Genomic DNA, 14637 nt, shown 5'->3' with positions numbered 1-14637 from the left:
AGCAATCAATTATTCTTCGTAATTAATCGTTAATATTTGACATATTGAATACTTTTTGTGTAAATAAAAATGAGTTTTTATTTTCTTTGTTTATAATTCTTCAGGTTTTGGTAGTTATTATTCTAATTTATTATTAATTTATCGGAATTTGAAAGAGAACACTGGATTCGTTCATTTTCGATAATTTTAAAAAATTGAATGGCCCAAAGATTTTTTAAAAAACTTCCTCATTTCTTATCAAAGATTGAAAAAGTAAGACTGTTAAGCTAGGTGAGATGTTAATCTAGGTACGATTGATAAAAAGTAGACGAGAATAAGGCATTTTAAAGAATTTTGCCGTTGTACACTTTGTACAATTTTATACTGTTATTTCATTCAATCATTTTTCACACCTGTCGCCAAAGTGGTTTGTTTCTTTTTGAAAAACTTTTCTATTTCTCATCCCATATCGTTGATGTAAGATTTTTATGCTAGGCGAGATGTTAATCTAAGTACAGATTTAAAAAACCTAGAAGAAAGTATTCAATTTAAAGGATTTGGCCTTATACAATGTCGGTACAATTTTAAGCTCTTTTCTTCTGTTGTACACAATTGCTGTCAAACGTGTTTTGGTTCTTTTGGATAAACTTTTTCATTTTTCATCCCAAATAGATTAAGTCAGATTTTTATGCTTGGTGATATGTTAATATAGGTACGAATTAACTAAACTTGAGGAAAATGTTCATTTTAAAGGATTTTGGCCTTGTACAAAGTTGGTACAATTTTAAGCTATTTTACCCTATTGTACACACCTGTCGTCAAACGTTCTTTGGCTCATTGTGAAAAACTTTGTCATTTTTCACTTCACATTGAAGAAATAAGATTTTTATTCTGGGCAATATGTTTATTTTGGTATGAATAAAAAAAAATAGATGAAAGTATGGATTTTAATTCGCATTACATATCTTCTTCTATTAGTATTACCAGTTTTCCTGTCGATGTTACACATGCAAGTTAATATACAAACATATTATAACAGATAGCTGTGAGATAACTATAAAAAGCACAAACAATAACCTTTTATTTAATCAGTTCAGTTTTATACAGCGTTTACCCGTGTTTATAACGAACTATTACAAACAAGTATATTAAAATCATAAACATTCACAACAAAGACTTATCTTAATTGGGCATCACAATGACATATAAAGAATGAATTCGCCAGCCGCGGCCGATGATCACAAAATTAAATTCAATCAACAACGCAAACTGATATTTAGAGTAAGGATCCCTTCTTTTAAAATTCTCAAGATTAAAGAAAAAACAAACAAAACATCTTCAGTTCGCTAATTGATCCGACAATTAACACGCTCGTGAAATGTTTGTTTTTTTCTTTTCGCGAAATCTAGTCCATGTCACTTAAAGCTTTTATTAATTACCAATAGAAAAATACTGGATTACACACAAAACTTTAATAGCCTATAACTCATGAATAAGATCTAAATAAAAAATTGAGAATTAAAAAAAATGAAAAAAATCTACAGAATCAATGTTGAAATAAGTCTAAAAGAAACCGTTTTTGGATCGCACGATCATAGCATTTATTATACTTTAATGTTGTTTTTATCAGAGACCTAGATCTATGAGTTCACATTTATCTATCATTTTTGAAAAATAGTATTTATAAGGTTTTAAATGTCTGAAAAAAATGTTTACAAGAATATTTTATCAGAAAAAGCCTTTCAAATAAAATATTCAACGGCATTCTCGCCGCGATTTGGTATTTCTTATAGCGCTATTCCTTCAACGATCGCGGCATAATAAATTCTTAGTGTAGGTAAATAAAATCGAGATTTTATATAAGCATAATTACTCATCTTTCTAATAAACTTTATTTTCTAAAAATCGGATCAATATTGACCAAGTTACAGCCGCCTTGCTATAGCGCCGTAACATTTTCGCATAACTTTGCTCGATTATCGTAGCCGTTGCTACTTACGAGTCGCTATCTTATCGCAATCGTGATACACCGGCAATCTCCGGACCCCTCCGACTGATTTATGGAATAAATCGTCTGCTGATCCTAAGTGTTCTGATCAGTTTCCTGACCACGTGACCCCGCCGCGAGATAGCCCGATAAGGCGCGAAGTTTCCAATCTGTGTAATCTATAGGTCTTTGTTATATTGTAATCCCTTATCATTCACAATTTCTGCTTGATTCATTATTGTAAACTGGTAAATGATGGTTTGCATATTAATTGTGGATGTGAAACAGTTTTCATTCAATGTTTAGAAAACTAAATATATAAAAGATAACATTCAATCCAACAGACATAAATTTTTAACTAAGTGCTTCAATATTCTAGGTTTGCGCTAAGAACTCTGAAATAGTAGCCAAATATATTATCATTTAAAAAAGTAACGTCAAAAAGTGTCAAAATCTGCTTTATTGTAATATATTTTCAGAAAGATAAGTGGGATATAAGATAATGTAGAAGCCCAACCCATGCAGAAGACAAAAATGTCTTACCGGACATGATGTCGGTTAACTTTTGAAATTAACTGGACCTCACAAAATTTTACCGGACCTTGTTCTTCTTTTACCCAAACCAGAAATTTCAGTTTATTTTATGCAAACCAAAAAACCTTTTAATTCAGTTTATTTTATGCAAACCAGAAAACCTTTTAATTCAGTTTATTTTATGCAAACCAGAAAACCTTTTAATTTAGTGTATTTATATTATATTAACGTTAACAATTTAAAAAAAAATATAACAAACAATAAAATGATAACTACATTTAGACGTTTCTTTATACAACATATAGTAAAACTTTCAATTAAAAGTGAAGAGAGCTTTCTAATTTTTAGCTCGGCTGTTTTCGGAGGAAACCCGAGGTATTGTCATAGCCAGCTCGTCGTCCGACGTTCTCCGTAGGCGATGTGCTAAAACCTTAACATTGGCTCTAAAATCAAAGTGCTTCCACCTACAACTTTGAAACTTCATATATAGATGGACCTTGATGAGTTCTACACGCCACCCCCATTTTTGGGTCACAAGGTCAAAGGTCAAGGTCACTGTGACCTCTAATATAAAACTTTAGCATAGGCTCTAAAATCAAAGTGCTTCCACCTACAACTTTGGAACTTCATATGTAGATGCACCTTGATGAGTTCTACACGCCACACCCATTTTTGGGTCACCAGGTCAAAGGTCAAGGTCACTGTGACCTCTAATATAAAACTTTAACATAGGCTCTAAAATCAAAGTGCTTCCACCTACAACTTTGAAACTTCATATGTAGATGCAACTTGATGAGTTCTACACGCCACACCCATATTGGGTCACTAGGTCAAAGGTCAAGGTCACTGTAACCTCTTAAAAAAAAAAAAAATTCTGAAAAGCTTTCGCAGCCGAGCGTGGCACCCGTTATGTGGTGCTCTTGTTATTATATATATTACAAATATTTTCAAACAGCAATACTTAACACTATAGTACTCGGCAAAACTTAACAATTCTTTCAAATGCTTACTTTCCCATCATACAAGTATGTTGGCAAGGTCAAGGAAAGAGGACAGTTTGCTTTGTTCTCCGCTTTCACTTTGCAACGATTAAAACCGGTGAACGTTATTTCAAGCATAAAAAACTGTTGTGTTTGGCTTACATCACGAAACTCCATGCACTGGTTCGTAATAGCACGTAACCAGCACGGATAGCAATTTTGCTCTACTAGTTGGCAATGAGCAATTCAATTTTATTGTTCAACCAACTATAGAAGTAAAATAAACCTCTACCAGTCAATATTTTAAACAGATTTGAATTTTCGTTACAATATCCAACCAAAGCAAAGTTTAACATATCTATTTTTTGTCAGACACGATGACAGTTTCCGTATTGATATCAGACCTCAGGTAAATTTATCAGAAATGTCCGAGGTCCAACGTCTTCGGCATGGATTGAGAAGCCAGATTTCACTATTCCTGGCTACTTTTGCCTCTATGACTTATGTTTCCCAGGCTGGTACTGCTGCGTGAGGTCCCCATTCTGCAAAGCAAGGAGGAGATGCAGACTCAGCTAGCTCACTTCAGAGGAAAGCAGGATGTTGTGGTTGGTTACATGAAGGCTATTGGAACCTTCGGTAAGCATATGTTCTATGAAATGCCAAATTGTGTGATGAAGGCTATCTAAACCTTCGTAAGACTGATGTGTAGCTATGAAATGCCAAATTGTGTGATGAAGGCTATCTAAACCTTCGTAAGACTTATGTGTAGCTATGAAATGTCTGATGGTGTGATGTATGTGTAGCTATGAAATGCCTAATGATGTTATGAAGACTATTTGAACCTTCAGTAAGCATGTGTGACTTATGTATAGCTATGAAATGCCTAATGGTATTATTAAGGCTATTTGAACCTTCAGAAAGCATGTGTTACTTATGTTTAGCTATGAAATGCTTAATGGTGTGATGAAGACTATTGGAACCTTCGTAAGCATGTGTGACTTATGTGTAGCTATCAAATGCCAAATGGTGTGATGAAGGCTATTTCAACCTTCCGTAATCATGTGAGTGTATGTGTAGAAATGAACTGCCTAATGGTGGGATGAAGGCTTTTAGAACCTTCATAAGCATGTGTGACTAATGTGTAGCTATGAAATGCCTAATGGTGTGATGAAGGCTATTTGAACCTTCGGTAATCATGTGAGTGTATGTGTAGCTATGAACTGCCTAATGGTATTATGAAGGCTATTGGAACCTTTGTAAGCATGTGTGACTTATGTGTAGCTATGAAATGCATAATGGTGTAATGAAGGCTATTGGAACCTTTGGTAATCATGTGAGTGTATTTGTAGCTATGAACTGCCTTATGGTATTATGAAGGCTATTGGAACCTTCGTAAGCATGTGTGACTTATTTGTAGCTATGAAATGCCTAATGGTGTAATAAAGGCTATTGGAACCTTCGGTAAGCATGTGTGACTTATGTGTAGCTATGAAAAGCCTAATGGTGTGATGAAGGCTATTGAAACCTTAGTAAGCATGTGTGACGTATGTGTACATGTAGCTATGAAATGCCTAATGGTGTGATGAAGGCTATTGGAACCTTAGTAAGCCTGTGTGACTTATGTGTAGCTATGAAATGCTGAAAGATGTGATGAAGGCTATTATCACGTCTGGTAAGTGTATGTGACTTATGTGATCCTATTTTTGATCATTTTTAGCTCACCTGAGCACAACGTGCTCATGGTGAGCTATTGTGATTGCCTTTTGTAGGTCGTGCGTCGTCCACATTTACCTTGTTAACACTCTAAAGGTCACATTTATTGTCCAATCTTCATGAAACTTGGTTAGAACATGTGTCTCAATAATATCTTGGACGAGTTCCGGTTGGTTGAAAAACATGGCTGCCAGGGGGCGTGGCAGTTTTCCTTATATGGCTTTAGTAAAACCTTGTTAACACTCTAGAAGTCACATTTTTAGTCCAATCTTCATGAAACTTTGTCAGAACATGTGTCCCAATAATATTTAGGACGAGTTCGAAAATGGTTCCGGTTGGTTGAAAAACATTGCCGCCAGGGGGGGTGGCAGTTTTCCTTATATGGCTATAGTAAAACCTTGTTAACACTCTAGAAGTCACATTTTTAGTCCAATCTTCATGAAACTTTGTCAGAGCATGTGTCCCAATAATATCTTGGACGAGTTCGAAAATGGTTATGGTTGGTTGAACTTCATGGGTGTATTGATATTTATGAGGAGAAGTGCTATGCTTAAGAACCATAACCCTTCACTTTTTAGCTCACCTGAGCACAACGTGCTCATGGTGAGCTTTTGTGATCGTTTTTTTTCCGTCGTCTGTTGTGTGGGGTCAACATTTGCCTTGTTTACTCTCTGGAGGCCACGTTTATTGTCCAATCTTCATGAAATTTGGTCAGAAGATTGGTTTCAATGATATCTTGGAGGAGTTCGAAAATGGTTACGTTTGCTTGAAAAACATGACCGCCAAGGAGCGGGGCATTTTATCTTATATGGCTATATAAGGCTATAGTAAAATCTTGTTAACACTCTAGAGGCCACATTTATAGTCCGATCTTCATGAAACTCGGACAGAAGATTCATCCCAATAATATCTTGGACAAGTTAAAAAAAGATGCCGGTTGGTTGAAAAACATGGCCACCACGGGGGGCGGGGCTATTTTCCTTATATGGCTATAGTAAAACCTTGTTAACACTCTAGAGGTCACATTTATTTTCCGATCATCATGAAACTTGGTCAGAAGATTTGTCCCAATGATATCTTGGATTAGTTCAAAAATGATTTTGGTTGCTTTAAAAACATGGCCACCAGGGGCGGGGCATTTTTCCTTATATGGCTATATATGGCTATAGTAAAACCTTGTTAACACTCTAGAGGCCATATTTATTGTCCAATTTTCATGAAATTTGATCAGAAGATTGGTCTCAATAATATCTTGGATGAGTTCGAAAATAATTATGTTTGCTTGAAAAAAATGGTTTCCAAGGGGCAGGGCATTTTTCCCTATATGGCTATAGTAAAATCTTGTTAACACTCTAGAGGCCACATTAACTGTCCGATCTTCATGAAACTTGGTCAAAAGATTCATTCTGATAATATCTTGGACGAGTTTAAAAATGATGCGGTTGGTTGAAAAACATGGCTGCCAGGGGGCGGGGCATTTTTCATTATATGGCTATAGTAAAACCTTGTTAACACTCTAGAGGCCACATTTATTTTCCGATCTTTGTGAAACTTGGTCAGAAGATTTGTCCCAATAATATCTTGTTATCTCAGGTGAGCGACTTTGGGCCTTTCAGGCCCTCTTGTTTAATGACTCGGAGGATGTTAATGTTTTTATTTAATTTTGGACAACATTTATTTTATAAAAACTTCTTATTGCTACTCATTGAAAGGTCAGTGTCATCATTCATGGTTAATGGTCCTTAACTTAATTTTTGTTCTTTAATTGTTATTGCCAAAATGGAATGAAACATGAAGTTGCATTATTATTTCCATGATGACCATAACATGTGTCATAAACAATACTTATGCTCCTTGATGGAAGGTCAAGGTCACAATTAATGGTTAGATATCATGAAGGCTTATTTCTGCCTTGTAACGTAATCAATTTCCTTTGAACTGTTAGTTGTACTTGTACACTATATTTCCCCCCACCCCCTAAATAAAATGACAACAACAAAACAACAATAATTACATAGCATATACTTCACAGGCAATTGTCACATCTGTATCCATTGTGATTACTTCAATGTTGCAAAAACTAAAACTCAAAAAAGTTTTGTTTTGGCATGTGACCAATCACAATGGTAAAACAGGACAATACATACAACATGAAATATAAAATGGTAAATAACGCTGCATTCAGTGCCTTGGAATGGTAAATGCTAAGCAACAAGTTTTAAAGGTACATGTTCACATCTTGTTCCATGTCTTTCAGAGCACAGAGTTTTCATGGAGGTGGCCTATGCCTACTCAGATAAAGTGAAGTTCATTGTGAGCACTGACAGGAAGGCTACAAAACTGTTTGAGTAAGCAAACATACCGAATATCTTTTGCTTCATTACCTTGGCTTGAAACGCCGTTGCACAAATACTAAGAAATAGACAAAAGCTTAAAAAAATTATAGTAAACATTTTTTACCAACCAAACTGCAAACAAATTCATTCAAACTGATTTATAGATAACACTTTGTTAAGTTATTGATTTTTTGCTAAGTGAGCATGTCACACATAAAAAACAAACAAACTCAAATACGTCAAAGGATAACCATTTGATAATAATTTTTGGAATAGAAGATATACATGCAATACTTTGTGTTACCACTTGAGTAATTAGAGAATCAAACCATGTTCAGATCCAGCATACAGTAAAGATTTTGAATTTCATTCACACCAAGAGCCAACATTTAAAATGTATTTTTTATTTGTTAGTGAAATAAATGTCCTTTAAAATAACTTGCGAAATTTACCGGTAAGCATCAATTGAATTATTTTAATTGGACAGGGGCGTTAATGTTACTTATTTACCTGAGAGTGGGATTGTTAATGTCACAGCCAGCCTCCTGGTAGCCACGGGGACAAGATGTCAATTTGGTGGGTGTGGACTCAGCTGATGGGTACCAAGGATACACACTACCATAGCATTCGCTTCAAAGGAGAGCACAGTCTTACGGGCGTAGCAAAGTTTGCCAAGCTTGTCACCTATAAGAAAGTGGTAGGTTGTGTTGGCGTGTGTACACTGCTGAGTTTGCTGTACTCATCTGCAGGAATGAGATGCATACAGATTTGTTTTAATGTCATAAATACGTTACCTGCTATCTTATAGCGACTACCTCTGAAGGTGGGTTATCTATCCAGAAATTTCTGTAGCTGCCGCTTAATATTCGCAATTTAGACTAGGGCGGAACATGGTGAAACGTAACCTAGCTAAACCGAGACTCTACACTTCATTCTTCTTCCGGATACGTGGACATAAACAGCGCCATTTTGTTGTCTTTGAAAATTGAATTAATTTTGATTTGTTCCCTGTGCTCACGTTTTGGTTTAGATAAGTTTTATTATTTGTCTAATAACTTATTATCCTTGTTATTTCCGTGTATTGTATTAAACTTTTGTTTAATTTATGCTCAAACACCTTTCTTGTGGTCATGTGAGGGCAGAGTGTATTCAAGTGTGCACGTAACTTCTTTTTTAGAATAATAAACTGAGAGAATGTTTATCATTTGCATTATGTGCAATAATGAATTTCTTGTGCTGTATAACAATCTGATAGATGACCAGTTAATTTGGGGTATTTAAGGGTATTGCCAAAGAGGAGAAGAGAGAGAAAAAAAGAAGAAGCAGAGGAACTATAAGAAGAAAGAAAGGAAATGGGAGACTTTGCCCGGTGACGTCACCGGTCATACATTGACCGTGCCCCGGTCTTTGACCGGCATAGTGACCGGTTGAAGACCGGTTCAGTCACTGGTCATTCTATGACCTGTCTGGTCACCGTTCAGCCTTTGACCAGTCAGATCACCGGTCAGCTTATGACCGTTCCGTTCAACGGTCAGTCTATCACCGGTCTTGTCACCAGTCAGCTTATGACCGGTCCCGTCACTGATATTCTGGTTGCCTGGCCATATCACTGGTCATGCAATCCCTGCCTTGAGGGAGGCGCTGCATGGATGAGTGTCACGCTCTGTTTCACCGGATTACAACATCCAGCTAGACGTTGACACGATGTTGTCGGCACTTCACAACTGTATGGGCATTCGCGTTCCTATACCTAACCACAGACGTAGATATTTATAGTCAGATGTTTGCGGCCATTCCTCCTCTTCTGACACGTCTTCGCATGATTAATCGTCTGCCTCGACAAGCCCTCATCAATACCCGAGTGGACATCAGACATGCTCTCTTATCTGAGCAGTTCTCGGCATCAATCCTCTCGAAAGCGATCACACCAACGCTCGGGGAGAAGCTACTCCAGGAGACCTCGTTCCCAGCTTCGCCGAACTGTTTCATGTTAGCCGCTTCTACAGCCACTGGGCCTAATTTATCTACGTTTAACTCTCAGGCTCAAAGGTCAGGGGTTCACCTTGCCACTACGGCTACCTTTTCAGCCCCACGGGTATCTTCTACGTTACCTCCGGCTGCTACTTTATCGAATCCAAATACTTATGGATTGAGCAGTCTCCAGGAAACCTTGTGCCTTCAATACTGATGCTCTACCGGCAATCGCCGGTTTCCAAAGTTAATCCGCTGACTTGGTCTCTGGTCGGCCTTCCTACCAGCTATTTTCATTCTGGTGCCGAAAAATGAACCACTTATGCCAGAAGCTTATGAAATATCTCCATCTGGTATTCCTACTTCTGTCTCAACTGGCTACATGCAGACCACTGGTCTTGCAGATGGTTCAGCTGAAGCGGGCTCGGAGTCTAACATTGAGGCTGAACATTACTACATGTATTTGGCTTCTATAAATCAGGTCTATGAAATTATGTTCAAGACCCCAGGTGATGACTTTTGACCCCGCCCTTCACTGTCGGCTACAGGCTCTGCAGTCACTGTCACGGAACAGTTGGCCCGCTAATGTGAACCCGGCAGGATTAGCAAGGCAATGTCTCACATCAACCTCCGCCTTCCAATTGGCTGGACTACAATGTCTGTTTTTCAGTCACTGGAACCCACATTAGGCCTTCTCCATCCTCATGGAAAGCCCCTAAGGACCTGACTGAGCCTAAACCGCTTGATGGCGGTAAAAGCTACAAGTCCCCGGTAACCGACCCGACTACCGGTTTGGATCTTTCCAAACTGCTGGGTGTGGATCCTGACATTAGCAAGCTTTTGCTTACTATGCCAGTTGCTCCTACCCCTATCTCAGTTCCTTACTCCATGTTGAAGAATCGAGACATGAGAGAAGGCCGATCCATAGGTCTAGCTAACCAGCTTGACCTCATGGTGGCCACAGCCTTGTAGATGGCTTGGGAGGTATTGGACTCAGTTCCTGAGTAACTTAGTGCCTTATTATTTCATCTTTCGCAAACGACGCAGTTTTTATCACATAATGCTGCATCTTCAATGTCCGAGATGCTTGGATCTGGAGGGATCACAATAGATTCCCTTTTTGGAGGCAGGATACAGGCGGCAATTAAGGCTGACCAGGAAGACCAGATCTTTGCAACTTTAGTGAGTAACAACTCTGGCCAGCGCCAAGGGGTTTTTAAGCGTCCAGCTTCTAATCCCCCAGAAGCCCCGACAGCCAAGAATACTAAGAAGAACAACTTTTTCTCTGAAAGGCCTTCTTCTATTCCACATCCGGCCCCTAACAGGCCGTCTTCCTATAACAGGTCGTCTTCCTATCGGAATTCGTCAGATAAAGATGCTTGGAAAAAGGGCTAACCCAAGGCTGAATAAGAAGACTTTCAAGCCTTCAACCGGCAAGGGGGACCTCCCCAAGGTCAGCCCAATGGATTCCCCCTTTCTACCGCCACCATCTCCGGTGACGTAGGTACCAGTCGCGGCCATATTTCTGCACTTCGCTAATTGATGACTCCAATAACTTCGGACGCGTGGGTTCATTCCCTTGTTACAAAAAGCCTCACTTTTTAATTAATAAAAAGGCCTCCACTTTTCCGCATTCACATACATCTGGTATCTCCGCATCCACAAATTCCATATTCCATTCTCGGACTCTTGGAAGAACAGGCGGTAGAAATGGTTCAAGAGCTTTATTCTCCAGGATTTTACAGTGGCCTTTTTCCTGGTTCAGGTTAAGTGACTACTGGAGACTGGTCATAGACTTAAAAGTGTTCAACACTTTTCTAGTCAGACGACTTTCAAGTCTGGTCGGAGTGGTCCGGTCACCAGTCATTCTGCTGGGACGTCTCTTCCTATGTCCTCTTCAGCACTATCTCTCAGCTTGTTGTTCCCTACTGGTTTCACTGGAGGGGACTTATGGTTTTCGGTCTGTGAGTCTGTCTGTCACACTTTTCTGGATCCTGCGATAACTTAAAAAGTTCTTCATATTTTTTCATGAAACATGGATAGATGGCAATATGGACATTATGCAAGTCATTTCATTTTGTTCCTACATCAAAACTTCTGGTTGCTATGGCAAAAAATAGACTAAAAATACTGCTGAAAATGGTAGTTTTCTGGATCCTGCGATAACTTTAAAAGTTCGTCTTATTTTTTCATGAAACTTGAAACATGGATAGATGGCAATATGGACATTATGCACGTCATTTCATTTTGTTCCTACGTCAAAAATTCTGGTTGCTATGGTAACAAATAAAAAATTAAAAAATCTGACAATGGTGGAATTTCTGACAGTGGTGGAGCCGGTAGGGGACATATATTGCTTGGCAATAGTCTTGTTGGAAATGGTCTCTGGACAATCTGCTTCACAGATTCCCATCCTTCCGTCCTTAGTCCCCCACCTTCAGTTGTGGTTAGACTAGGAGACTCTCTTGGAAGGAGTACTTCTTCCAAGGCAACCTTCCTTACATCTTATACGGAACAAGGAAGGTTAGGGCGCTCACCTGGAACCACTCAGCCTGATAATCTCAGGAATGTGGTCTCCTCAAGAGTCTCACCTGCACATCAACAATCTCGAACAGTTTTTCTAACTGTATCTCATTTCCAATCACATCTTTGGGACTCCTGTGTGATGGTGTCAACAGACAACACATAAGTTGTGGCTTACATCCAAGCAAAGGGGTGAACACCTTCTCACTCCCTCCCTGTATCTGGAAATCAGGAATTTACTCATTCTTTGCAAGAGCCTCAACATCTCTCACTCGTCAAAATACATACCAGTTTGTCTCAACGCCCTGGCGGACGGTTTATCTCGCAACACCAGTTCCTCCCGTCGGAATTGACACTTCATCAGGAAGTGGCCAACCAGATTTTTCTCACGTTTGTTTATCCACTGTTCGACCTGTTTGCGATCATAGACAATCACAAACTTCTTCTGTACTTGAGTACAGTTTACAATCCAGCAGCATAGGCGGTAGACGCTCTTTTGCTTGGGACCAACTGGACGATTACGCCTCTCTCACCCATTCTAACTCAGAAATCAGGGTGATCTTTTGCCAAATCCTCCTTGGTGGCCCAGGAGATTCTAGTTCAACGACCTTCTCAGTATCCTGTGCGACTGTCCCAAGAAACTTCCTCACAGGTCAGATCTCCTATCTCATAGAGGCAGACTTCATGCGGATCCACACATGTTCCATTACACTTCTGGCCTTTATCCGACAATCCCTACAGAAGAAGCGTTTTTCTGTTAGGGCTTAAACCCTCCTTGCCTCTGCAAGGAGAAAGTCCACCAGAACAGTCTACGATGCTCTCTGGAAGCTCTTCTCTGACTGGTGTATTTGAGGGCAATTGATCCCTTCAATCCCTCTGCTAGACGCATAGCGGATTTTCTCATCTATCTCTTTGATGATAAGAAACTTTCTCTTAGCTCCATCAAAGGATACAGATCTATGCTTTCGCATACCTTGGCTTTTCGTAAGTCATCACAAGTCTGTGCTGACCCAGCTATTTCAGAACTGTTCCGAGCCATGGAACTTTAAAGCCCTGTTTCTCGTTCCCTTACCCCTATATGGGATTTGGATTGCGTTCTTTGGTGGCTTACTTAGGCTCCCTAATGAACCCCTTCAGCAGGCTTCTTTACAGTTCCTAACCTTGAAGACTGTTTTCCTTTTTACTATGGCTTCAGCCAAACGGAGAAGTGAAATTCATGCTCTTTCTGTCGAAGACGGCCATCTTCGTTGTGATCCGATGGCTCCGTCACTTTGTTGTGTCCGCCAGGATTCCTTGATAAATATCAACTGCCCTCTATGGCGTCTAAATCCTTCAAGGTCCCAAGTCTTTCTAGAACTTGTGGACATGAAGATGAAGATAGACTCTTCTGCCCAGTCAGCGCTTTGAAGTTCTTCGGCAGAGTTTAGTCCATTAGAGGTTCTCGCAAGAGACTCTTCATTCCTTAAAAAAAAGGGTGGGAGGGTGTGTCTGCAGCTTCTATTTCTAGTTGGGTAGCCTCAACTAAGAAAGGCTTACTATTCTCTCTCATCTAGGAATTCATCCCTTTTTGAGAGCAGACCGCATGAATTACGAGCTCTGTCAGCTTCGTGGGCATATATTTATCACACCCCACTCTCTGACGTGCTCCAAGATGATTTCTGGAGGAATCCGATCACCTTCTTCTCCTTTTATCTTTGTTCTCTGGAAAGCCAACAAGACAACTTGTATTTGTTGGGTCCTCTTATGGTTTCACAAATGGTAGTGTCTTCTACGACATAGACAAACTTCCTCTTATCCGAGAAGTCAAGTCAATACCGTACTAACGAAGATAAGCTGATAACCCTGGTTATGGGTTCTGCTATCATTAGCTGATTACCCTAGTATGGGTTCTGCTGTGATTGGGATTGGGGAGCTATTACGAACCTTCTCGCAGCAGCTTCAAATTCAGCTATTAGATAGCAGGTAACGTATTTATGACATTAAAACAATTTTTTTAAGTAAAATTCATTTTAATTATTTAATACTTACCTGCTATTGGTGAGTCCCACCTCCCACCCCGCTCTTCAACTAATATTTTGGTATATATTGGAAGAAGAATGAGGTGTAGGGTATCTGTTTAGCTAGGTTATGTTACACTATGTTCCGCCCTAGTCTAAATTGCGGATATTAGGTGGCGGCTCCAGAAATTCCCGGATAGATAACCCACCTTTGGAGGTAGTAGCTTTTAGATAGCAGGTAAGTTTTTATGCCCCCGATAGGGTGGCATATAGCAGTTGAACTGTCCATCAGTAAGTATGTCAGTCTGTCCATCCGTCTGAAAAAAAACTTTAACGTTGGCCATAACTTTTGCAATATTGAAGATAGCAACTTGATATTTGGCATGCATGTGTATCTCATGAAGCTGCACATTTTGAGTGGTGGAAGTTCAAGGTCAAGGTCATCCTTCAAGGTCAAAGGTCAAAAAAATATATATTTCAAAGTGGCGCAGTAGGGGGCATTGTGTTTCTGACGAACACATCTCTTGTTAATAATTAAAATGAATTTTACTTAAAAAAATTGTTTTAAATGCTAAGTTACTATTATAAGCAAATTTAAAATACACCATGAGATAATC

General features: G+C 39.1%; 1 protein-coding gene across 6 annotated transcripts in view; it reads left to right on the top strand.

The window, feature by feature from the left end:
- The window catches only part of LOC127873294 (thioredoxin domain-containing protein 16-like), a 107676-nt gene that overhangs the window by 42576 nt on the left and 50463 nt on the right, over positions 1-14637 (top strand). For all 6 annotated transcript variants that reach the window (XM_052417088.1, XM_052417085.1, XM_052417084.1 and 3 more), the window contains exons 6-8: positions 3995-4116; positions 7451-7541; positions 8067-8226. In XM_052417088.1, coding sequence (XP_052273048.1) covers positions 3995-4116; positions 7451-7541; positions 8067-8226 — 373 coding nt within the window. The remainder of the gene's footprint in view (positions 1-3994; positions 4117-7450; positions 7542-8066; positions 8227-14637) is intronic.

The sequence above is a fragment of the Dreissena polymorpha genome, chromosome 3 (assembly GCF_020536995.1).
Source record: "Dreissena polymorpha isolate Duluth1 chromosome 3, UMN_Dpol_1.0, whole genome shotgun sequence".
Taxonomy (NCBI): domain Eukaryota; kingdom Metazoa; phylum Mollusca; class Bivalvia; order Myida; family Dreissenidae; genus Dreissena; species Dreissena polymorpha.
The sequence above is the reverse complement of the archived record's forward strand: the minus strand, read 5'-3'. Positions and strand labels throughout refer to the sequence as shown.